At 31.1% G+C, this 27391-nt stretch overlaps 1 protein-coding gene across 1 annotated transcript in view; it reads right to left on the reverse strand.

Moving 5' to 3' along the window:
• STXBP5L (syntaxin binding protein 5L) overlaps positions 1-27391 on the reverse strand; it is a 288793-nt gene that overhangs the window by 97409 nt on the left and 163993 nt on the right. The window contains exons 13-17 of the mRNA XM_031680678.2: positions 25034-25181; positions 24055-24122; positions 7452-7492; positions 3625-3842; positions 1702-1874 (exon numbers count right to left, since the gene is read on the reverse strand). Coding sequence (XP_031536538.1) covers positions 1702-1874; positions 3625-3842; positions 7452-7492; positions 24055-24122; positions 25034-25181 — 648 coding nt within the window. The remainder of the gene's footprint in view (positions 1-1701; positions 1875-3624; positions 3843-7451; positions 7493-24054; positions 24123-25033; positions 25182-27391) is intronic.

Genomic DNA, 27391 nt, shown 5'->3' on the forward strand with positions numbered 1-27391 from the left:
CCCTCATTTAAACTTTCTGTTTAAATCTCACTTCCTAATAAGCTCTATGAGAAACCTATCTTACACACTCGGAAGCTCAAAGTAAAAAACACATATATATCAAATTGCACAAATGTGTATATTGATGAGACTTGTATGTAATATTGCAAAAAATGAAGAGTTGGCTGTAATGGAATGCTTATTTATTAGCTTATGTATTTGGAAATCTAAATCCAGCAAAGGAAAGTCATTTAGGGATGGATGTCAATATATAATTTAGTAAAGCATAGACTATATGCAACTCAAGAACCACTGGTAATATACTGTAATTCACAGAATAATATACTTGGTGAGTTTTGCTGCTTGGTTTCTAGAAGCTGACATAGGATTATACTGAATTGCTCTATTTGGTTCTCTTGATAATTCTTAAGCTTGTCACTACTACTTTTCAAGTCAGCATTAAATGCTACAACATATATTATTACTTACTTCATCTCTACTACCAGATTTTTGTTGATTTTACTGGATTTTCTCTTTTATCCCTATCTTTTATCTTTTTTAAGTTTTATAAAAAAATATTTAGGTCATTCAAGGACCCACTTTAGTGATGGTTCCTCTTAGTTGGTAAATCAATCTACAGCCCTTTCTTAAGCTTTGTTTACTTTTTTGCTCTCTTTCTGTCTTTCATTTTAATAGAAATCAATTAAGTGAAGCAAAGTGATATGAAAGAAAAATTTAATATGTAAAATGATAAATTATGAAAGTTTTCTACTTGCTAAAATGTAATGATTTTGTTTACACTTCATAGATTTTCCTCTCAGTAATGCCTGTTTATATTTCCCTTTTTATCTCACAAGAAAAATTTGGGGCAGGGGAAACAAGGATTATAAAAGTATAGCAACTGTTAATTGTATGGCAAACAGATTTTGCTCCTAAAACCTTATCTTATATTTTCCATAAGTGTTTTTATAAGAAATGAGGAAACTACTTGTCTCAAGTTCCTTGAGTAGCAGATTCAGATATTTTCATATGAGGACAGAGAAATTACTTGCTTAGGCTCAATTCTCCAACCAACTAATACTAAAAACATGTGACATGATGATATAGAAGCAGTAAATAGTAACTTAAAACTGCATTCTTTTGCACTGTATTACCAAAAGGTATAAAAACAATTACAATAAACATTACTATGGACTTGATTAACTTTAAGTTTTATTTGATTATGATACTAAACTTTGTTTAGATGAACTGAGAGAGCACAATTTATTACCAAATAGCATCAGTTAAAAAAAGAGAAAGAAATATACAATATCCTAGCACACATGAGAGAAACCCTTTTTCCTGACATAGTATTCTTGTAGGAAAATTGGTTTTTTTTTTGATTCCAAGAAGACTGAAGAAGTTCTCTAAATATACTTTCGCAATAGGGAAATATCAAACAAGTGGCCAAGTTTCTGCTCCACCAAAAATTTGGCCATTCTATCAAAGCTATATTTTCTTTAGGGTCCTTCAGGGAAGGATACATACTAATTAGTAATTAAAATGAAAACACTGTGCCCTCTTCATGGGTATTCAAAAAAAAAAGATCAGGGTACCCCATCGTGGACTGTAGATCACTTGACAACACTTAATAAGGGAGAAGAATGATTTTACTTGGCACAGTTTCAAAGAATTATATGATGAATATGTAAAATTGTTTTAAAATTTGATAACAATTCTTACTTGAGGCATGGGATGCTGTCCTTTGTTACTCCTTCACTAGTCACAGTGCTAGTACTCCCAGAAAGACTCCTTGAAGAAGGAAGCTGGGATGAGAGATCCGGAAACGGAGGGCTTGTTTCTGGTTCTGGAGTAATAATATCTTCAATATCATACTGAAGTCGTACCTCTAATGACTTTAAAAAAAAAAAAAAAGGAAAATCAACTTTTGATATAATCTAAGTCCTAATAATAGTAGTCACATTAAAATATCTGGTACTTGTTTTTGGTAATTATTCATTATTTTTTCAGATTAACTAGTTCAATTTCAATCCATAGTAAAGTTGAGATACCCCAAACTGAATTAAACAGTGAATTATATAGCATATTCAATGGCATTCACAAAAAATGTAAAATATTTTTTAATTCTTTAGAATTATAAGAAAAATACCTCTCAGTGGAGATAAAATTTCTTTATAATAAATATTCCTTAAGATAAAGTATAAAATTATTAATTCTATATATGATAAAAGGAGAAATCAGTCATGGTTATTCCAATGAAATAAATTAAACTGGATGTGTGTATGTGTAAACATACACATAAAACACACACGTCATTATTCATTCAATCTTGACTTTGAATTAACTCAGTATAAATTTTCCAAAATGTTTTTTTTTTATTTCATTAGTTTAGCTCATAGTTAATTTCATTAGCATGATCAGAATTGCTTAATGAAAAATACATGATAATTTTTATTGGACTAAAAAGGTGATCTAAAACCTTTTTTAAGCTAAAAATGTTTAAAAATTAAGTATTAATGACTGCATTCAATGCTATAATTAAAGTCAATTTAATAACAAACGTTTGCTTTTCAATGTAAAAATTAACATTTTTGAGATTAAAAACATAATTACAAAACATGTAATTATGGAGTGACAGTAATATTGTCAAAATAATTGTCATAATTATCTTAAAACTTCTAGTGACAATAATAATTACCAATTATTGAGTGCTTATTCTACCGAGACACTCTATTAATGACTTTATATAAATATCACAAGAACCCTATGAAATTGGCGTTACTATTTCTAGTTTATTATTACTGTCTATTTTTCCATTTTATTTGCACAGGAAATTATACGAGTGATGAAACTGAGTCTTACCCAGACTGTAATACTGACTAATGGAATCTTGTGACTTGTTCAGAGACATACAGATATTCATTGGTAAAGCCAGAATTAAAAACTAGGCTTATCTGACTCTGAAGCCTGGGTTTTAACTAATATACCTTAAAAGGCAATATTTAATTTTGGCTATTGAGGTAAAAACAGGTATATACAGGCCTTTAGATATAATCTTTATTTTCTGATAAAATGGTAAAATGGACAGGGTAGAGAAGACCCATTATCCGTAGGTGTCTTAATTTAGATTTAATTTATCCCATGAGAGCATCATTATTTTGAATAATTATTTCATTGGTTTAAAAATTAAGATTAGGTAAGGCAACCTCATAATTATTTCTATCCTATAAAAATGTTGCTATTTAGAAAATCATTCAAAATAATCTTATTGTAGTTGAGATACAATAATTTAAGGCAATTGACAAAAAGTTAAACTTTAAAAACTTTGTAAAGATAAGGAACAAAGCTTGCATTAATTTGACATTTATACATAAAATAAATCAGCAACTGTCTATATAAAACCTATAGGCATAATCTATCCTATTTAATAAATTAAATTTTGATAGAGAACTGTTTTTGTCATTTTAAGCCAAACTATTTAAAAATGTTATACTAAGTAAAAAGAACAATAAAAAATCCTATGAATTGGATTACTGGCCACATACTATAGTCTTGATGGCTTAAAACCATATCAAGCATTAGTCAAAATCTATGACAATTGCTTTTTTAAATAACTCTGTGAAAGTTAAATTTTAGGTGACTTACCACTATTTCTGTTGTAATTTCATGTCTGCTGAATTTATAAATTATGACATATGCAGAGACTCCTGATACACAGAATATTCTGCTCTCTGGACACCAGTAAATCATCTGAATGGCATATGGATCTTCCTCTACAATTTCACATGTCTGTTTTCCTTCTCCTATCTTCTGTTTTTCAAACACTTTTGAAGTTTTTAGCTTGTACAGCATCTGCAGAGTTACTATAAGATATTGAAACATAGTTATCTTCTAATTTGAACTTAATTCTTAGATGTTGTTGAAGCCTTTTCAATGTATTTGTTAAATCACAAAAGTAAGACCCAAGTAAATAAGATAAATTACATTCTAACAAGTAATCATTCCATGTCATGCTCTCATATCAGTACAGAAGATTATAGGGAAAAATATACATTTATTGAACATATACTATATAACAAGGAACATGTAGGTCCTTTTATGCACTGTCTCAGAAAAGTTCCATAAAGTATTTTTATCCTTGTTTATTGATAAAAACAGTGGGGCTCAGAAAGTTTATAATGGAAGTACTAAACCTACTTCTCTCCCAAGGGAGGAACCCTCAATACTTTTTCACAATTTTCTCCTTTGGTAGATGAGAGGCTGATTCTATTCTTTGAAGGTTTACTCTTCTCAACACATTTTTAGACACGCCTTCAGATGAGAAACATTTGTATTTACCATTTAGCAATACTGGGAGTCCAATGATCTAATTATTTTATAAAGAATCTTTTCCAAGTGGCTCTGTGTTGGGAAATGGTCAGTTATAATTTTTTAAAAGTCTGGTTTTGTAAAATGTTTTCAGGAATAATTACTTAGGGGAATATTATTTCCATTTTAGATCATAATGATAACTATATAAAAGCTCTTATTCTACAGAGAATCCTTAAGAAGTTCGAAAAATCTGGGATTTCCTCCAAAAGTGCATAATCTGAACCTAATCATGAGAAACATTAATCAAACTCAAATTGAAGGTGAGTCTACAAAAACTGGCCTGAACTCCTAAAAATGTCAATTTCATTAAATAACGACTCAGCAGCCATTCCAGATTAAAGAAAATTCAAAAGATATAACTAACTCCAATAAATGGTCCTGGAGTTTCTTTTATTATAAAAGATATTATTGGAAAAATTGGCTAAAACTGAGTAAGATCTGAAAGTTATGTAATAGTATTGTATTAATATTATTACTCCTGACTTTGATAACTATAACTTGATTATGTAAAAGAATGCCCTATTTGTAGGAAATACACACTGCAGTTTTTAGGGGGTATGTACTGTTAGAGGAGATTCATGTTTGCAACTTATTCTCAAATGGTTATAAAAAGCTGTGTCTGTATATATTTACATATATATGTGTATGTGTGAATACTGAAGGGAGAGAAAGAGTAAGAGGGTGAGGAGAAGGACAGGAGGGAGGGGTAGAGTTGGGGGCAGAGAGAGACAGAGCACAAGTAAGCGCAGGTACACAAGTAGGAAGACAGGTGAAGGGAACAAATGTATACATTGACATTTGGGGAATCTGGCTGAAAGCTATACAACACTGCATAGTATGTTTTTGCAATTTTTCTGTAAGTCTGATGTAACATGGAAACATTAAAGAATATTGCAGACATAATTAAGGTCCCTAATTATTTGATTTTGAGTTAATTAATAGAGATTATTCTTAATAGGCCCAACAAAATAAGGTGAGTCCTTTAAAAGAGGGACTGGGGCCCTCCCTGAAGTTAGAGAGACACTCCCTTGCTGGCCTTGAAGAAACAAGTCATCATGAGTTTTAAAGTTGCAAGAAAATGAATTCTGTCAACAACCACATGAACTTGGAAGAGAGCTCTGGGCCCCAGATAAAGCTGCAGCCCTAGCTAACACCTTGATTGCAGTCTTAAGAGATCCTGAGCAAAGAATCCAGCTAACTTAGACCAGATTCATAACACACAGAAACTGTGAGATAATATATGTGTATTGTTTTAAACTGCTAAATTGTGGTAATCTATTACTCAGCAATTGAAAGTGAATACAGTTGACCCTTGAACAATATTGGTTTGAAATATATGGGTCCACTTACACTCAGATTATTTTCAGTAGTACATACTACAGTACTACACAATCCAAGATTGACTGAATCCTCAGATACCGAGGAACAGCACATAGGGAGAGCCAACTATAAATTATGCTCCGACTGTAAATAATGGTCAGATCGACTATGCAGAGGGTCAGTGCCTCTGACCTTCATGTGTTCAAGGGCCAATTGTATACATATTAACATAAACTCAACTACTCAAATTCAGTATAACCTCATTTCCTGTACTGTAAACTATCTCACAAAATTGGCAAACTAAGTTATACTTCTCTAATGGTATCTATTGATTTGGAGATATGCCCTTATAGTTGATTACAATAAAAATATTAAATATTCTACAAACCTTTGCCATATATGCTTTGAATGTGAAAAATAATATTTTATCTAAAAATTAACTTAAAATATTATCGTGCATACTTAAGGATGGTATGCACTTCAGTCATTAGAGTATTAAATTGTTTTCTCACATTTTAGAAGCTAAGAAGTGACTTTGAGGTGATGGGAAATGAGCAAAGATGTCACTATGCAATTAACTGTGTTCATGGAACAAACTCAGGTTTACATGAAAAGGTTCATCAAAATAAAACCTGTTGTCGTTTGGAATTTTCTCCTGAGCAATTGTTTCGTATTATGTGAGGCCAGAAAGGGGCCTCAGAATTCATGGCTTTAAATATTTTAATCATTTTCTCTTGCTAATGAAAGTTTGCTCCACTACTGAAGGACTCTAGCTGCAGATTAAGAGTATCATTACTATTCAACCTTCTTCCTTCTACTTTTATACTTATCATAGTCTTTCTCAGTTCACTTCTTTAGCTTCAGGTATCACTTGTATGCTGCTTCACCACTAGTTTCCATTCTTGACTGTTCTCCCTACCTGTTAGACATTTTACTTGGATTTCCTGGTGTTACAGCAAAATTCAAACCTCTAGAATTCTCCCATATCCTTATTTCCAACTTGCTGGTTACTCATCCTCAGAAACCTAGAGATAACTGCTCACTTATTCTTCTCCTCCTAGTCCAGGCTATTAAAATCTTAACTATCTTTCAAAACTCACATTAAATTTTACTGCATTGAAATGCCCTTCCTGGATCTACCTGGTTCAAATAAATCTCCCATTTTTGATAACAAATAGAATTTGGGTTATATTACATTGAGAGTTCTTACCATATTGTTTACCCTGTAAGTTTTCTGAAGGGTATGTATGGGTATAATCAAGTTTAAAATATCTTTGCATGTCCTTCAGTGTTGAGCAGAGTACCTTTAGACCTTTAATTATGTAATTCTCAAGATTTCAAAAGAAATTTTACATTTATCAAATTATTTCTTTTGATTCTCATGGACTTGGTAGACAAGTGGCAAAGAAATGTAAAGAAGTGGGATAAAAGCACTTTTCCAAAACCACAAAGCAAGGAGATGAAGGAAATTCCTTGAACAAAATTAATCTGACATGTTTTGGTACTTTTTCCAACATACATTACCTCTTGTAAATACAATAGGTTGCTGATAAAGAGTGATTTCAGTCCTCTCTATTTATATCATAGAAGAAAAATACTGTAGAACTAATTTTTTAAACTGATTTAATAATATAGGAAATGCATTTTTTTGTAACACAGCCATATGTGTATGCTAAATATTTATCTAAAATGTTAATTGTCCAAACTAAAACATGGTGAATGGCTATAAGTAAGTATTAACCAAGTGTATTCTGTACTAGAAGGATAAACTTAAAACTTACTTGCAGAAGCATCCCAAAACTTTATCGATCCATCTGCATGACTAGATGAGAAATAAAGTAGCATTAATTAAAGTATGGTAAAGTAAAAAAATAATTATTCTAAATGTATAAAAACTTGCATTACTATTAAAATTTGATTTAAAAATACCACTCCGAAAACTAATGTATGCCAAAATATTTCTAAGCCTAAAACAATGGTTTATTTTTTAAGCAATACACAAAATCTAAATTTTAAAAAGACAGTAATTACTTTGATTTTATTGTAAGAATATTTTATGTGTAATAGAGAACAATGAAAACTGACCTGTGAAGATTAAACAGTATGTTGTTATATAAAATTGTTTACACTCAATAAAGAAGAGACCCAAGTTAATTTAGATTACATTAAAATAATTTTGAAGTGAATATCATTGTGAAATTAAAGTTGAGCTTCAATATATAAAAAACAAATCCTTAAACCTATCTAGAGTTGTATCATTATTTGGTAATAACATAAGAAATAATATAAGAAATCATCTACAAATAAAGAGGATAGAATACTTCCCAACATGTTTTATCAGATCAGGTTTATACGGGCACCAAAGCCAGGAAAAAAAACATTGCAAGAAAAGAAAATAGCAGACTAATATCCCTTGAGCATAGGTGTAAAAATTGTCAACAAAATATTAGCAAATCAAAAAATATATAGAAAGAACAATACATCATGACTAACCGGGGTTTATTCCAGGAATGCAAGATCAGTTAAACATTTAAAAAAATGATAACCACACTGTAATTCATCACAACGTCAGACTGAAGAACAATATGATCATCTCAATAAATGCAAAAAAAACCATCTGACAAAATTCATCATCTTTTCATGAAAAAAATCTCTCAATAAATTAAAAACAGAGGAAACTTCTTCAACCTGATGAAGAGCATCTAGGAACAACCTGTAGATGGTGTTTAATATACATAATGGTGGAAGAGACAGAATACTTTTACCCTAAGAACAAGAACAAAGCAAAAATGTTTACTTTCACCATTCTTATTCAACATTATATTGAAGGTCAGTTAGTAGTTATACTGCTACAAGGGAAGAAAAAAAGGAATAAAGATTGAAACGAAAGAAATAAAATTCTATTTGCAGATCACATGATTGGCTATGTAGAAAATCCCAAAGAATCTACAAAAAGTACATTAGAACTCATACATAAGTTAAGCACGTTTCTAAGACACTAAGTCAATGTACAAATGTACTTCTATATAATACCAATGACATTTGGAAATTGGAATTATAAAACAGTACCATTTACAATAGCACCAAAAAACATAAAATGCTTATATATAACCTAACACAATTTGTTAGATCTGTATGCTGAAAACTATAAGCTGCTGATCAAAGAAATAGAGAATACATAAGTAAATGGAGAGATATAATTTATTCTTTTCTTTTTTTTCTTAAATTGTAAAACTTACTAGATGTCAGTTCTCCCCAAATAATGTATAGATTCAATGTATTCTCAATTGAAATATGCCATTTTTTATAGAAATCAACAAACTGATTCTGAAATTTATATGGAAAGGTAAAGGAACTGGAGTATCAAAGCAATTTTAAAGAATAAAAGTCAGAGGACTCAAACTACCTAACTTTCAGTCTCATTCTGAAGCTTGTCCCACTGACACCATAATCCAGTTTTAGAAAATTTCTATCATCCCCAAAAGTTACCTCACGCCAATATCTTACCCATCACTGGTAGGTAACCACTGGTATCTTTCTGCCTGGGTAGATTTCTTTTGTTTTCTTACACTTTTCATATAAGTGACACCCTTACAATATTTACTCTTGTGTTCATATCTTTCATTTAGCATAATGGTTTTGAGGACAATCCCTGTATTGCATGTATCAGTAATGGTTCCCTTTTATTGTTAAATAGTATTCTATTATATGAATATATCCCATCTTGTTTACCTACTTCCCAGTTGATAGACATTTGGGTTGTTACTAGTTTTTGGTTATTATAAATAAAGCTTCTATGGATGCCTCTGTATGTTTATCTACTTTAATTATTCTCATCACAAAAAAGCTTTATTATTAAAAAATTCAGCAGGATGATGATCTGAGAATCTAATAACCTTTAATTCTATTTTATTTTTTATTTGGTATGCAAAGAACAGTATATGTAATATAGATTTAACATATAGAATATAATTATATTGAAATTCTATGAACCAAACACACAACCAAAGAACTAACATTACTAACAATGTGCATCTATGTATGTTCTCATTCTTTTTTATTTTATAGAGGTATAAATGTCATACATTATATTAGTTTCAGGTATACAACATAATGATTTGTATATATTGTGAAATGACCACCATAATAAATCTTGTTAATATCCATCACCATATGTAGTTAACAGACTTTTTTTTTGTGATGAGTCGTTTAAAGATTTACTCTTTTAGCAACTTTCAAATATGCAATACAGTCTTATCAACTATAATCACTATCCTTTACACATTATATCCCCCTGACTTAAAACTGTAAGTTTTTACATTTTGACTCCCTTCACACATTTCACCAAACCCCCGCCCTCTGCCTCTGGAAACCACCAATCTGTTATTTGTATATATGAGCTTTTTTTTTTTTCAGATTTCACATATAATTGAAATCTTGTAGTGTTTGTCTTTCTCTGTCTGACTTGTTTCACTTATCATAATGCCCTTAAGGTCTATCCATATTGTCACAAAAGGCAAGATTTCATTCTCTTTATGGATGAATAATATACCATTGTGTGGAATATATATACAGTTCTCTTCCTGATTCCATCACCCTGCCTTCTTTGTCCCCAGAACTAACCAGTATTCTAAATTTTCATCAGCTCTTGTTTTTCTTTAATATATATATATTATATATTTATCATATAATATATAATATTATCACCTTATGTGTATAAACAACAAATTGCTTACTTCTGATTTTTAAAAATCTATAATAGTGGTATAATGCATATAAATTTGAGGAACTTGCTTTTTCATTTATTATTAGATTTATAAAATTTATTGTTGTTTGCAGCTGTATTTTACTCATTTTCACAGATCTGTATAATATATAGTAGTCTGTACTGTGATTATACCACAATATATATCTTATTCAATTATTGGGCAACTGGATTCTGTCTGTGTCTAATTTTTTTTTTTTGCTCTTACAAAGAATGCAGCTATAAAGTATCTTGTATAAGTCTTTTGCTATTTATGTAATAAGAGGGAAATTGGTGGGTCTTAGGATATGAAACTGTTTAAATTTACAAGATAATGCCAAACTTTAGAAATTTACATTTTTATACTCTCATTTGTGATACAGAATTATAATCGAGCTGCATTCTTTTCAATACTTGTAACTGACAAACTTCTAAATTTTCTGCAAATTTGTTTTGAATGTAAAATGGTATCTCATTATGGTTTTACTCTGCATTTTCCTAATTACTAATATTTTAAATTATTAATGAGGTCAAGCCATACAAGTTTTCTCTCCTATGAAATGTCTATTTAAGTATTTTTGGCTATTTTTCAATGGGGTTGATTGACTTTTTCTTACTGATTTGAAATCATTTAGACATTCTGGAAACAAAATTTCAGTGGTTATGTATGTTACAAATATCCCAAATTATTTCTTGCCTTTTCATTTATTTATGGCAATGTTTTTCAAATATATAGATCAAGTTTATCATATTCTCCAAATATTCTATGTTCTTACTGATTTTTTTGTTATCACTGAGGTGTCTAACTACAATTTTTGTCAATTTTTTGTCTCAATTTTTGCTTTAAAAATTTTGAGGTCATATTACTGAATACACACAAATTTAATTTTTTACATCTTTGAAAACTGAAACTTTGTTTTTTTTTATTGAGGTATCATCAGTTTACAATGTTGTGTCAATTTCTGGTGTACAGGACAATTCTTCAGTCATACATGAATATACATATTTTCATTTTCTTATTCTTTTCCACCATGAGATATTACACGATATTGAATGTATTTCCCTGTGCTATACAGTAGAAACTTGTTTATCTGTTTTACACATACCAGTCAGTATCTGCAAATCTCAAACTGCCAGTTTATTCCTTCCCACCCCTCACCCCCCTGGCAACCAAAAGCATATATTCTATGTCTATTAGTCAGTTTCTGTTTTATATGTAAGTTCATTTGTCTTTTTTTTTTTTAGATTTCACATATGAGTGATGTCATATGGTATTTTTCTTTCTCTTTCTGGCTCACTTCGCTTAGGATGACATTCTCCAGGGCCATCCATGTTGCTACAAATGCATTATTTTATCATTTTTATGGCTGAGTAGTATTCCATTGTATAACTATACCACAACTTTTTTATCCAGTCTTCTGTTGATGGACATTTAGGTTGTTTTCATGTCTTGGCTACTGTAAATAATGCTGCTATGAATGTTGAGGTACAGGTCTTTTTGAATAAGGGTTCCCTCTGGATATACACATAGGAGTGGGACTTCTGGGTCATATGGTAAGTCTATTTTTAGTCTTTTGAGGAATCACCCTGTTTTCCATAATGGCTACACCAAACTGGATTCTCCACACCGTCTCCAGCATTTGTCATTTGTGGACTTTTGAATGATGGCCATTCTGACTGGTGTGAGGTGATACCTCATTGTAGTTTTGATTTGCATTTCCCTGATAATTAGTGATATTGAGCATTTTTTCATGTGCCCACTGAGCATTTGTATTTCTTCACTGGAGAATTGCTTGTTTAGGTCTTCTGCCCATTTTTGGATTGAGTTGTTTGTTTTTTTCTTATTAGGTCATATGAGCTGTTTATATATTCTGGAAATCAAGCCCTTGTCAGTTTCATCTTTTGCAAATATTTTCTCTCATTCCATAGGTTGTCATTTTGTTTTGCTTATGGTTTCCTTTGCTGTGCAAAAAAACTGAAACTTTTAATATGATAGTGATCTACTTTATCTTGGAATGTTTTGTCCAGAAAGTCCACTTTATCAGATTTTTTTTCCCTGAGATCTTCATTTCTTCATATGGCTTTAAATTACTGTCTAGTATACTTTCATTTCAACCTGCAGCATTTTTGCAGAGGAGGACCAGTGGCAATGCATTCCCTCAGCTTTTGTTTATCTAGGAATGTCTTAATTTCTCCCTAACTTTTGAAGGACAGTTTTGCTGGATATAAGGTTATTAGTTGACAGTTTTTCTTTTAGCTCTTTGAATATACCAGCCTATTGCCTTCTGGCTTCTGAAGTTTCTAAAGAGAAATATTCTGGTAATATTATTGATTCCTTGCATGTGATGAGTCACTCCTCTCCTGCTGCTTTCATGATTCTCTGTTTTGCTTTGCCTTTTGACAGTTTTATTGTAGTAAATCTCAGTGTGTATATCTTTGAGTTCATTATACTTGGGATTCACTGAGCTTCTTGGATTCATGTCTTACTAAACTCAGGAAGTTTGGGGCTTTATTTCTTCAAATAATCTCTCAGCCCCCTTCTCTCTCTCTCCTTCTTTTGGAACTGCCACAATGCATATTTTAGTTTGTTTGATGGCATCAAGAAGTCCCTTACATTCTGTTTACCACTCTTCTTTTTCTTTCTGTTCCTTAGACTCAATACTTTCTATTATCCTGTCTTCAAGTTCATTGATTCTTTCTTCTGCCTGTTCATATCTGCCTTTGGATTCTTGCAGTGAATTATGCATTTCAGTTACTGTACATTTTAGCTATAGAATTTCTTTTTGGCTTATTTTTCAGTTTTCTGTTTTTGATTATTTCCATTTTGTTCATACATCTTTTTCTTGACTTTCTCCATATCTTCCTTTAGCTCTTAAGCATCTTTAAGACAGCTGTTTTAAAGGTTTTGTCTAGTAGATGTGCCATTTGATCTTGTTCTGAGATATTTTCCATTGGTTTATTTCCTTTGAATAGGCCATATTTTCTTATTTCTTTGTATGCCTTACTTTATCTATTCTTACTTTGGCTTCACAAAATATCTGTTAGTATTTTTTCTAATCCATGAGAAACTTTTTTCATTTCTGCAAAAAGGTCCTTGGGATTTTGACAGAAATTATAGTGAATCTGTACACCACTTTGAGAAATTGTCATTTTAACAATATTAAGTCTTCCAACTTATAAGCATGAGATGATTCCATTTATTTGTGTATTATCTAATTTCTTTTAGCAAAGTTTTGTACTTTCTAGCCTTTCATCTCTCTGGTTAAATTTATTTATAAGTATTTTATTTTTTGATGCTAATAAAACTGCTTTATTTCCTTTGCAGATTGTTTATTGTTAGTATATAGAAACACACACACACACACACACACACACACACACATATATATATATATATGAAATCATGTTATCTGCAAATAGAGAGTTTTACTTCTTCCTTTCCATTGTGGATGCCTTTCATTTATTTTTCTTGCCTCACTCCTCTAGCTAGAATTTCCAGTTCAATATGAAACAAAAGTAGCAAAAGCAGAAATTCCTGTCTTGTTCCTGATCTCGTAGGGAAAGCTTTTAGTCTTTTACCATTGAATATGACATTAGCTATGAGTTTAGCAAAATGCCCTTCAAGTTAAGGTAGTTCCACTCTACTCCTACTTTTCTGAGTGCTGCTGTTGTTGTGGTTTTAAATCAGGAAAGCGGTGTTCAATTTTATCAAATGCTTTTTTATTCATGAGATGACTATGTGTTTTTTGTGGGTATTAAATTGATCTTTATATGTTGAAACACTCTTGTATTCCTACCATAAACCCCACTTGACCATTGTTTATAATCTTTTTTTATATGTTACTAGATTCAGTTTGCTGTATTTTGGTTAATATACTTGAATCTATATTTATAAGGGATACTGTTGCAATTGTCTTTTCATACAATATCTTTCTCTAGTTTTGTATTAGGATAATGTCTCAGAGAATTAGTTAGGACATTCCCCCCTCTATTTTATGGAAAAGTTGAAAAGCATTTGTTGTTAGTTTTTTAAATGATTGATAGAACTCATCACGAAGCCAACTGGTCCAAAGAAAGAGCCAAACCTTTTCTTTGATGAAAGGTTTTAATTACTGATTTAATCTCCTCACTAGTTATGTCTGTTTGGATTATCTATTTCTTCTTGAGTCAGTTTTGATAGTTCACTTACATTTCTGAATTTTTACATTTCATTTAGGTTATTTACTTTGTTGGCATACAACTGTTCACAGTATTCTCTTATAATCCTTTTTACTTTTGTAAGATTGATAGTATTACATTCACTTTTCATTCTGATTTTAATAATTGAGTCTTCTTTCCTTTTTCCTGAGTGACTCTAACTAAAGGTTTGTCAATTCTATTGATCTTTTCAAAGAACCAATTTTTGGTATCACTGAGTTCCTTTATTGTTTTTCTATCCTCTGGTTTATCTCTGCTCAAATTTTTGCTACTGTTTACATCTGTTAGCATTTGTTTTTTTTTCTAGTTCCTTAAGGTGTAAAGATAGGTTATTGAAATTTCTTCTTCCTTAAATGTAGGTGATTACAGATATAAATTTTCCTCTGAGTACTGTTTTCCCTCTATCTCCTTACCATTAATTTTATTTTTCTTTTTACTAATCTCAAAATATTTTCTAATTTCCCTTGTAATTTCTTATTTGGTCCATTGGTTAAAAGTATGTTGCTTAATTTCCACATATCTGTGATTGTTCCAGTGTGTTTCTTCTACTTTCTTGACAATCCTGCACACCTTCAGCAGCTTTATTTATTTCCATAAACCAACTTTAGTTTTATCAATCTTTGCTATTGTACATTTTTATTTCACTAAATTTTGTTTTAGCATTATTATTTTCTTTTTTACTTTTTTGGGAATAACTTTGCTATTCTTTTTAACTTCTTAAGATATATAATAAGATCATTAAGTGTGAGTCTTCTTATTAACATACATGGGTCAGAGTTTATATTAATTTATACAAGCATATAACATGGGTATAAGTTTACCTCTAAACATAGATTTAGATGTATCCACATTTTATGATACATTTTCACTATCTTTCTGTTTGTGATATTTAAAATTTTTCTATTGTGATTTCTTCATTAACCACTAAGTTTGTTGGGAATAGATTGCTTAATTTTGAAAAATTGTAAATTTTCTTTACATATTTTTGTCATTGTTTCTAATTTAATTCCCCTGTGGTCAGAGAACATCTTATATAATATGATTACAATCCTTTGATATTTACGGGTACTTATATTATGGTTCTTCATGTGGCCAATTTTGTGTGTCCCATGTGCACTTAAAAAGAATGGAAATTCTTGAGTTGTTGAGTTCTAAATATGTCAGTTAAGTCAGACTTATTAATCCTGCTGTTCAAAACTTTCTTTATTGTTAAGAATTGTTTTCCTCTGATTTTAAATCTGTTACAGAGAGAGGTTTGTAATATTTTCTCCCAGTTATTGTAGAACTGTCTTATCTCTTTATGTATTTTGAAGCACTGAACTCAAAATCCTTATGGATTCATCCTTTCATTATTTTGAAATAGTTCTTTTTGCCTTTGATAATGCTTCTTACTTTAAAGTTTACTGTGGTAGGCAGAATTTCCCCAGGATTCCCACCTCGTGGGATAATCCTGTATATTCTCTGGGACTGTGAATATAATAAAGAATATATCACTCACACAATTGTTACATTATGTTGATTTTAAGAAAGGGGTACAATTCGGGTGAACTTGACCTGATCCTATGAAACCTATAAATATAGATCTAGAGTTCAAAGAGGAAAAACATTTGAAATTTGAAGCATGAGCAGTACTTGATGCATTTTTACTGGCTTCAAGGAAGAAGAGGTTACATGGCATGGAATGTAGCCAGCCTCTGGTAGCTAAGATGGCCCACCTAAAAACTAATAAGGAAATTGGGAGCTCAGTCCTACAACCACAAGGAACTTAATTCTTCCATCAAAAAGAATGAATCTGAAAGCAGATTTTCCATCAGAGCCTCCAGATGACAACTCAGCCTGGCTGACTGCTTGATTTCAGTTTTGTGGTACATTGAGCATCTCAACCATGCAGTGCCTGACCTATAGAGCTGTGAGTTAATAAATGTGTTTTAAGTTGCTAAGTTTGTGGTGATTTTGAATGCAACAATTGAAAACTACTTTACTGATGTAATTAGAGCTATATCAAAATTTTAAATTGTTTACATGTTACAATTTTTCATATATTTACTTTCAAAGCAGCATAGAGTTTGGTTTTATTTTTCTATCTCTACTGACAGTCATTGCCTTATCATTGGAGAATTCAATCAAATTATACTTAGTGTAATTACTGATACATATGTATTTAAATCTACCAACCTCGCAGTTATATTCTATTCATCTAATCTATTCTGTCTTTCTTTACCCTTTCTGTCCTTTTAAGGATTAATTACATTAAAATATTCTATTTCACTAGTTTTTGAGTATTATATTCTTATACTGTTATTTTAGTGGTTATCATAGATATTACAAAATTGATCCTTAAACTGTTGAGTTTTATAGTTTTAGGTCATACATTTAGGTCTTTCCATTTTCAGTTGATTTTGTGTATGGCATAAGGTAAGGGTCCTATTTCATTATTTTATATGTGCAAATACTGTCTTCCCAGCATTAGTTGTTAAAGAGGCTATCCTTTCCTCATTGTATAGACTTGGCACCTTTATGAAAATTTTGACTATATCAGTGACAACTGATTTATGACAACTTATTTACTCTGTTCCATTGGTCTTTATCTCTGTCTTTATGACAGTACCATATCATTTTGGTTACTTTTTAATATGTCTTGATTAGCTTTGGATCATGTTTTGAAATCAGGAATTGTGAGGGCTCTAGCTCTATCTTTCTTTCTCAGGATTATTTTGAATATTTGAGGTCCTTTGAGATCCTGTATTAATTTTAAGATTTTTTTTCTTCTTCTGCCAAAAATTTCATTGAGATTTTCATAAGGATTTGCATTGAGTCTGTAGATTGCTTTAGGTAGTATGGACATTTTAATATTAAGTTTTCCGATCCATGAACATGTGATATCTTTCCATTTATTTGTGTTTTCCTTAATTTCTTTAACAGTATTTTATAGTTTTCATCATTAAAGAGGTTTGCTTCCTTGATTATGTTTATTCCTAAATATTTTATTCCTTTTGATGCTGTTGTAAACAGGATTCTTTAATTAATTTCCTTTCAGATTGTTCATTGTTAGTGAACAGAAATAGAACTGACTTTGTATGTTCATTTTTATATCCTGCAAATTTGCTGAATTTCTTATTAGTTCTAAATTTTGTGTGTGTGTGGAAACTTATGTCTTTTCTACATACAAGATCATGTCATCTACAGAGATAATTTTAATTCTTCTATTCTGATTTGATGTCTTTTATTTATTTATTTATTTTTACTTATTTCTCTAGCTAGGTCTTCCAGTATTATGCTGAATATAAGTTGTGAGAGTGGGCATCCATCTTTTGTTTCTTATCTTAGAAGGGAAACTTTCAGCTTTTCACCATTGAGTATTATGTCAGCTCTGTGCTTTTCATATATGACACTTTATTATGTTGTAGTAATTTCCTTCTATTACTAGCTTGTTGAATGTTATCATGAAAAAATACTGAATTTGTCAAAAGCTCTTTCTGCACCATCTGAGATGCTCATATGGCTTTTGTCCTTCATTCTGTTAATGTGGTTTATCACACTGATTGATTTTCATCTGTTGACCATCCTTATATTCTAAGGATGCAACTCACTTAGTCATAATGTATTATCCTTTTAATGTATAGTAGAATTTGGTTTACCAGTATTTTGTTGAAGATTTTTACAATGATAGTCATTGGGGATATTGCTCTGTAATTTTTTCTGGTAGTATCTTTGTCTGATTATGGCATTAGAGTAATGCTGGTCTCATAGAAAGAGTCTGGAATTGTTCACTCAATTTTTGGGAATAGTTTAAAAAGAATTAAGGTTAATTATTTAAATGTTACGTAGAATTCTTCAGTGAAGTCCTCTACTCTTGGGCTTATCTTTTTTGGGAGTTTTTAAATTATTTGTTAAATCTTTTTAGTGACTATAGGTCTGTTCAGATATTTTTTATTTCTTCATGATTCAGTCTAAGTAGGTTTATCCATTTATTTCAAGTTATCCAGTTTCTTGGCATATAATTGTTCAGAGTAGTCTCTTATGAACATTTATTTCTGTAGCATCAATTGTAATGTCTCCTCTTTCATTTCTGATATTTGTTGAGTTGTTTTTTTCTTAGTCTAGCTAAGAGTTTGTCAATTTTGTTGATCTTTAAAAAAACTTTAATATTTTTCTACTCTGTTTTGTTTTTATTTCTGTTCTAAGCTTTGTTATTTCTTTCCTCCTGCTAACTTTGGGTTTAGTTTTTTCTTCTTTTTCTAATCCCTTGAGGTATCGATTTGAGATCCTTCTTTTATTGTTGACATTTACTACTATAAATTTCTTAGAGTTTTACTTGTAAACCTCTTAGTAGTGTTTGTGTTACATCCCCTAAGTTTGGTATGTTGTATTTTCATTATCATTTGGCTCAAGATATTTTCCAACTTCCTTGTGATTTCTTCTTTAATCCACTGGTTGTTCAAAAGGGTATTGCTTAATTTCCACAGATTTGTGGATTTTCCAGTCTTCCTTTTGCTATTCATTCCTAGTTTCATTTCAACATATAATTGTTTTTTACAACTTAGTTGTAAAAGATGCTTGCTACAATTTCAATCTCCTTAAAAATTTTAAGACTTGTTTTATGGCCTAACATGTGATTTATCCTGGAGAATGTTTCATGTGTACTTGAGAAGAATGTGTATTATGTTGTTGTTGGGTAGAGTGTTCTGTATATGTCTGTTAGGTCCAATAGTTCTATAGTGTTGTTTAAATCCTCTGTTTCCTTATTGAACTTCTCTCTGTGTGATTTTGTTTATTAGATCTATTCATTAAAAGTGAGGTATTTGAAACTCCTACTATTTTTGCTTTACTGCCTATTTCTTCCTTTGATTCTATCAACGTCTGATTTATATATTTGAGGGCTCTGTTGTTAGATGCATATGTATTTATAATTTCTTTCTGGTGAATTGACTTTTATCATTATATAATGTCCTTCTTTGTCTCTTATGACAGTTTTTGGCTTAAAGTCTATTTTGTATAAGTATAGTCACCCCAGATCTCTTTTTGGTTAGCATTTGCATGGAATATCTTTAGCTATCCTTTCATTTTCAGGCTACATACATCCTTATATCTAAAGTGAGTCTCATGTAGACAGCATATAGTGGATCCATTCTTCCACTCTATGTATTTTGATTTGGGAGTGTAATTCATTTATATTTAAAGAAATTACTGATATGTAAGGACTTAGCATTGCCATTTAAGAACTGTTTCCTACCTTTTATTTATTTTGTTCCTTTTTTCCTCTCTTGATGCCTTGTTGTTTCATTGACTTTTTTTGTAGTGAAATGCTTTGATTTCTTTCTTACTTTCTTTTGTTCATATTCTATAGGTATTTTCTTTGTAGTTACCATGTGTAATATATAAAACAGTTATACCAATCTACTTTGAAGTGATAACAACTTCAATTACATACAAAAATCCTACTCCTTTATCTCCCCCTTTATCTTATGTTGCTGCTGTTGTAAATTGTATCTTTTAATATTTTATAACCATTAACACAGTTAAGTTATAGCCTTTATCTTTTCAATTCTACATCTGAATTTAAAGTAGTTCACGCACCAGCACTTTAGTGTTACAGGATTCTGCTTTTGTCTATGTATTTAACTTTTATCGAGAGCTTTATATTTTCATATGCTTTCATTTTGTTGTCATTTGTTTCATTTGTTGTCATTTGTTTCTAGTATTCATTTGTTTCAACTCAAAGGACTCCCTTTAGCAATTCTTGTGAGGTAGATGTAGTTGTAATAAATGATCTCAGTTTTTGTTTATCTTGGAAGATCTTTATTTTTCCTTCATTTTTGAAGTATAGTTTTCCAGGTATAGTATTCATGGCTGGCTTTTTTTTCTTTATGTACTTTAAATATATTATCCTACTTCCCTTCTAGCCTGTAATGTTTCTGCTGAGAAATCCAATGATAATCTTCTGTAACAAGTAGCTTTTCTGTTGCTACTTTCAAGATTGTTTCCTTGTCTTTGACAATTTGATTATAATATGTCTCAGTGTGAGCCTCTTTGGGTTCATCCTCACTGAAGTATTCTGATACATATCCAATGGATATGAATATCCATTTACTTCCTCAGATTTGAGAAGGTTTCAGCAAACATTTCTTCAAATAAGTTTTCTGCCCTATTCTCTCTCTTTTTCTGGGACTTCCATAATGCCTATGTTGGTATGCTTGATGGTATCCCATAAGTACTTTGGGCATTCTTCTCTCTTTTTTGTTCTTTTTTATTTTATTCCTCTATCTTGATAATTTCATATTACCTATCTTCAAGTTTGCTGGTTCTTGTCTACTGCTGATCCCTGCTAGTAAAATCTTATTCTTCTGCTTAATAATTTATTTCTGATTCTTTTTTAATAGTTTCTATGTCTTTGTGGATAGTCTCATTTCATTCATGCATCATTTTCCAGATTTTGTATAACTATCTGTGTCTCTTATACATTGAACAGTCTGTGTTCTCTTGTTATACATTAAGCTTCTTTAAGTTAACTATTTTGAATTGTTTGTCAGGTAATTCACAGATATCCAATTCTTTAGGGTTAGTTTCTAGAGGTTTATCTTATTCCTTTGATTGGGCCACACTTGCCTGTTTCTTTGTGTGCCTCGTTATTTTTTGTTGTGAATTTAGCATTTGAAAATACAGCCACCTGCTATGAACTAGCTTTACACAGGGGAAGACCCTAAGTAGAAATCCTAGGGGCTTCTCAAACCTTCAATGGGGATGCACCTTCTCAGGGATTGTATGTGTAATTTCCCAATAAGAGAGATTTGCTGGTTTCTTTTTCATGAGCTTACATTTTCTTGCTCATTCTATTGTATTTCTATAGTACTGCAAGTTTCTTGTCAGTTCAAAAAGCCATTGAGCTCTCTTGTTCTCTGCAGCCCCCAGGCATCTAGTTCCCACCAGTACTCTAACTCAGGTGAGATTAAAAACTAGTTTCTCATGAGAGAAGATTCCTGAATATGAGCTGTGCCAATTTGGGGGAGGAGGTGACAGAGTTAAAATGGCTGTTTTTACCCATTTCAGTATGGCTATTCTTGGTTTTCAGCTTCCCTGAGGTACTGTGATTTCCTAACTGGTTTATGGAGTTTTCATAACGTTGTTTGGATCATATATTGTTGTTACATTAGTGTGTATGTGGGAGAACAAGGTCTGGGGCTACTTATTCGGATGTCTTGCTGATGTCACTCTCCATTGATTCTATTACATTTTCCTGTCTTTTTTTTTCTTAACCTGACTATACTGTTATATTTGAAGTGAGTGTACTGTTGATGGCATACAGTTGGGTCATAATTTTAATCCACTCTGCCAATTGGTGCATTTAAATTGATGTATTTAGACTATTTACATTTAAGCCTTAACATTTCGATGATTACATTAAGCCTGTCGTTTTTTTGACACTTTTTCCATTTTTTTGTCACTTTTTTTTTTGCCAATTATGGGTTAATTAAATTATTTCAGTACATAATGTTTTTGAGTATATCTCTTGGCATCAGTTTTTTTTTTAAATACAGGATTGCTTTAAGTATTGTACTGTATATTCAAAACTTGTCTCAGTCTACTGGTGTTATCATAGTATTATTTTGAGGGAAGTAAAAAAACTTACCTTCCTTTATATCAGTTTACCCTCTCCCATTTATAATTGCCTTAAATATTTCCTTTATACATATGTAGAACCACATCAAATGATGTAACTAAAATTTCCTTCAATCATCAAATATAATTTTAAAAACTCAAGAGAAAGAAAGCCTACTGTATTTACCCATATTTTAGCTTACTGTGTTCTTCCTGATATTCCGAGGTTCTTTCTTTTATCATTTGCTTTCAGTTCAGAGAACTTCCTTTAGCCACTCTTTTAGGGTAGGTCTGATTTTGACAAGTTTTTAGTTTCCTTCATCTGAGAGTGTATTAATTTCTACTTAATTTTTGATATTCTTGCTGGGTATAGGATTCTAGCTTGTCAGTTCTTTTCTTTCAGCACTTGAAAAAAATGCAGGTTTCCTTCTGGCCTCCATGGTTCCCAATGAGATATCTGCCATCATTCGAGCTGGTTTTACCCCTTGGTAAGGTATCATTTCTCTTTTGCTATTTTCATAATTTTTTTCCTTGGTGTTTAATATTCAGAAGTTTGACTATGATGTTTCTTGTTGTGAATGTGTTGTGGTTCACTTAGCTTCTGCAATATCTAGGTTCATGCCTTTTGCCAAATTTGGGAAGTTTTCAGTAATTATTCTCTTATGAATTTTTCAGCCCTGTTCTTTTTCTTCCTTCCTTCCTCACTGGACTTCCATTGACACAAAACAGGGAGGATGTGCGGTTCCTCATTAGTGCTGGGCAGTGGGGGAATTCTGGCTCCTCACATGATTTCTGTCACCATAGGTAATGAGTTTCATTACCACCCAGTAGGGTTAAAAGTCCTAGCTCCCTACTCGGCCTTTGCTTAGTGCCAGAGACTGACTCCCCTCGTGGGTGAGTGGAGGCACTTTGCTATGGCTTGATGAGGATAAAAGTCCAGGCTCCTCACTCAACCTTTGATGAAGTGGGTTGGGGTCGGGCCACAGTTCTTTTCTTCAGTGGTTAGCTAAAGTAGAAAGATTATTTTCTGTCTTGGAAAATAATCTTTCCTCATCTTTTTACTAGAGAAAGCCAGCTTTTGTTGGGCTTTTTAGGCTTGTGCCTGTTGGCAGTTCCAGTTTGCTAGCTTCTTCAACTCCAATTCTGGTATATATGAGGCAAAAAGAAAACCCAGGAAACTCATCATCATTACTTAGGTCTTTGGGGTCCTAGCCAGTCTGAATTCTCTCCATTTTTTCCAGTCATAATGTGTTTGTTTAGTATATAATATACAGGGTTTTCAGTTGTACTTAGTGGAAAGAATAGGGAAAAGTACATCTATTCCATATCCCATAAGCAAAACCCCTTACTATCTTTTAAATCTCATTTTTAGCTGTTGCTATGTTTCTATTTTCATTCCTAACATTAGAGCATGAATTGGGTTGCTATTGGAAGTAACTTTTCTGGTGCTATAAGTTTTGAAGCACACTTCAAATAACCACCTGATGGGGATATAGAGCACTGATTTCTAGATTTGGACAGAATCAAGAGCCATTGGTAGGGCCTTTCTAAGGTTAACAGTCTATTACTTCTATAGGAATTCTTCCTTGACTAATCTCTCTTGATTTTTCTCTCTTTGACTTTCTTCTGCTCTTATAATCTACACTTTTCAATTTTTGTTATATGTCTATGTTTTCAACAGTTTGATTCTATCTTCTATAAAGGTTATAATCTTTGGATAGAAGTTATGTCTTATATTTTTATTTAAACTGTCAGAATTCCTAGAGCACAATTATGGGAAAGTGTGAAAATTCAGTGAAATCTTTTTGTTGATAAATTGATAAACTCACTAATCACATCCCACTTACCCAGTAATGATAATTTCTGGATATGTTTGTGTTCCAAGGTTCCAAGTTCCTCCACTGATTGGCCACTCCTAAACAGATCATCAAAGAACAATTTATAGGTTTATTTTTTTTAATTTAAATAACTTAGAAATTTAAAATAAAAAATTTTTGAGTAATGGTAAAAGTTTCACTTAAAAGGAAATAGCTGTTAAGTAATAAAGAAAGAAGCATGTAGCTATCTTTTAATTCTTTCATTGAACAAGCAATTCCTAATATGCAATTTTATATACTTTAAAATTATAGATTTTAACAAATATTATCATTCTTATAAAAATGCAAAGAAGTGTCTTTACTCATACAAATACAGTGTTGCTACATCTTCCACATAGTCTATGTACTATCAAACTATTGTGGTGCCATTTAACACAAAACTATGTAAATTATGCCCCTGGAATTGTCCATCCCAACAGTCCTGTGCAAATAATAGAAACTGTAATGGGGAAGGAGAGGTCTCTTACAATTGCAAATATTTGAATCCTGTAGTTAAAAATAACAAAATGGAATTCTAAAAGGTTATCAAATGACTTTTGATAATTATGTGTTATTAACCACTGATTGATAAGAATTAACTAGAGAGTTGACTTTTGAATTTCTTAAAACACTCTTCTTCATCTAAAATAATTTAAAGTAACATCTTATGATTCAAACATATGTTAGCTTAAATATATACTTAGTATATAAATATACATGATAGGTAAGTATATCTTAGTCTATAATTATATACTTATTATATAAGAAACATATTCTTGTAGACTTAAAGCTATGTAGAATTTAGGAATTAGAACTTCAGAAACTGTGTGTTTTACAGGTGTCAGCTTATGACTTCAAAAGAATTTAGCTCAAGTCTTCTATGGAAAGTCAGAAAATAAAATAGCAGAAAAACCATGATCATATGATATAAATATGAATACAAGGGAACATTTCTAATTGTTGCTCTTACCTTATTACTGTATCCTTGTTTTTTATGCTTGACTCCTATAGAGTAGAGCACTAGAATCAAATCTGGTGGGCAATCAGCAAAGTATGCTGTACATGTAACTGGTGATTCATGAATGTCCATGGGATATGGATTTTCAAAGATTGGAAAGCTATAGAAAGATAATACATTAGTGTCATTTTATAATATATAAAAATGAAATAACTTTTATAAAACAAACCCTAAAATCTCCTAAATATTAATTATACATTTCACTGAATTATTTTTAGGCATTATAAAACAAAGATCATATGAACAAGAATTCTTTAAAAAATCTGTCTACAAAATGTAATATGAATACTTGTAGAATTTTAGTTGAACAAATTCATTTTCTTTCCATAATTCCAAAATTCCACACTGATATCACTTTGTTACTATGGTTAGATTAAATTACATTAAACTGAAAACATGCAGCAAGTCAGTTTATTAAAATGTATCATCTAGGTACTTTATTTATGTACAATTTTATCTAAATATTTATATAATATACTTCTAAGTATTAAAATGTCTTAGTAAATTTTACATGTTTCCCAAGGAAGGTAATATGTAGGCAAACATTTTGGTTTTGTTCTTTTATAAGGAGTAATTGAAAGATGTGTGTGCTATGTAGGTATGTGATTATGGATGTTTAATATCATTTCCTATGTAAACTAGAGAACATAGAGAATGCAGACTTATGGATGTAGTAAATTTCATATTCTTAAGCCTACTATCATTTCAAAAAGGGGTGTCACTATAGAACCAAATTAAGAATTCTTTGAACCACAATATATTCTGCATTTCTTATGTATTAGAGGTACCAGGCACTCTAGTGGAGGGAACTGAGTATTAGTCTATGCTGCATCTATTCTAGATCTGTGTGATCACATTACTTCTGATACAACATGCTTTCGGCAGGGGGGAAGTAGGGCTATTCAAAATAATTTCCCCCATGTTATAGGAGCTAAATTAGAAACTGAATTCAAACTCCAGAGAGAGTATGAGGTGTCCGTTTTTGTGTGTGCATGTGTTGACGGGCTCTATTCCCTCCAATCTGAAATGGTTTCCCAGATAAGAATAGTATTGAGAGCAAAATTATGTGGAAAGAAGAAAGTTATGTTTATTATACAGCAAGTAGGTTAAACTGAATGAATCACAGATTCCCTGTTTCAGATTAGAAAGTAACATTTCTGAGATTTAAGAATTAGAAGAAAAATAAATGCATCACCTTAAAGATCAAATCTATAACCTGGGATTTGATAATAGCAAGAGTTTACAATGATAGACTCCTGAGAAGGTGAACAATATTGTGAAAATGTTTGGGGAAAATTATTTTATTATATCAGCAAAGAGTACAAAAAAGGTATTTAAGAAAGAAATAATAACTAAAAATGTATTATGGGAATTTATATATAGAAGTGTAAACTGGTTTTTGTAGAAATGTAAACAAAGATAAAAACCCAAGAAACCAAGAAGAGGAAAAATCTGTAAGCCCTAATGCTTGCTTCCATGTAGAGGATTAAAGAGAAAAGAAGTAAGGAAATACAAATCTTTTATTTAATTGTTAACATGAAACATGGCTAAAAGGTAACTATTTGAAGGGAAAACATATTCAGTTTTTGACATTAAACTTGTAATAGGCAATGAAATGGGAATGTCACATAATTTTAAAAATGGTGCTGAAGAAGGCAAAAAGTTAGATAAAAACTGCAAACAAAATGTCAATTCACATACTTATAAAAGTAATAAAAAGCATAAGAATTAATGTATCAAAATAGTAGCTTTTATGTTACATATATACTACCACAATAAAAAAGTTTAAAAAGAATAAATGTGTATACCAAAGAACTTGAGTATTAAAATATAGTAGGACTTGGAGGATGTTAGACAATTAGACAAGGTATGAGGAACCAAAAAATATGGCACAGAAGGGAGAATGTAGTATCAATGAAATTAGAAGAGTTCATTTTAATAAAACCTATATTAGAAATTAGAGGAAGAGGCATAAATCCACATGTACATAAAATTTAATCAAGTTTAATGGCGATAAATAGAGCAGTCAGGCAGAATTCAGTTATGGTGATATTATGGCCCCAACACTATTCCCTTTCCAAATATTGAAATATTACATGCTGTAAATTATCACAAAGACCAACTTTGGCTCTTACATTCACAAACTACATGGAAAGTAAAGTTCAGACTGTACTTCACCCAACAAAACTTTATTGAGAACCTACTTTTTGTGGTGACAAAGCTCCTCTTTCATGAGGCCTACAGTCAAGTAGGGAGATAATCTTTAAAACAATAACAAATGGAAAATTTCATGTGTCAATGAAGGAGAGG

The sequence above is a fragment of the Vicugna pacos genome, chromosome 1, assembly GCF_048564905.1.
Source record: "Vicugna pacos chromosome 1, VicPac4, whole genome shotgun sequence".
NCBI lineage: Eukaryota > Metazoa > Chordata > Mammalia > Artiodactyla > Camelidae > Vicugna > Vicugna pacos.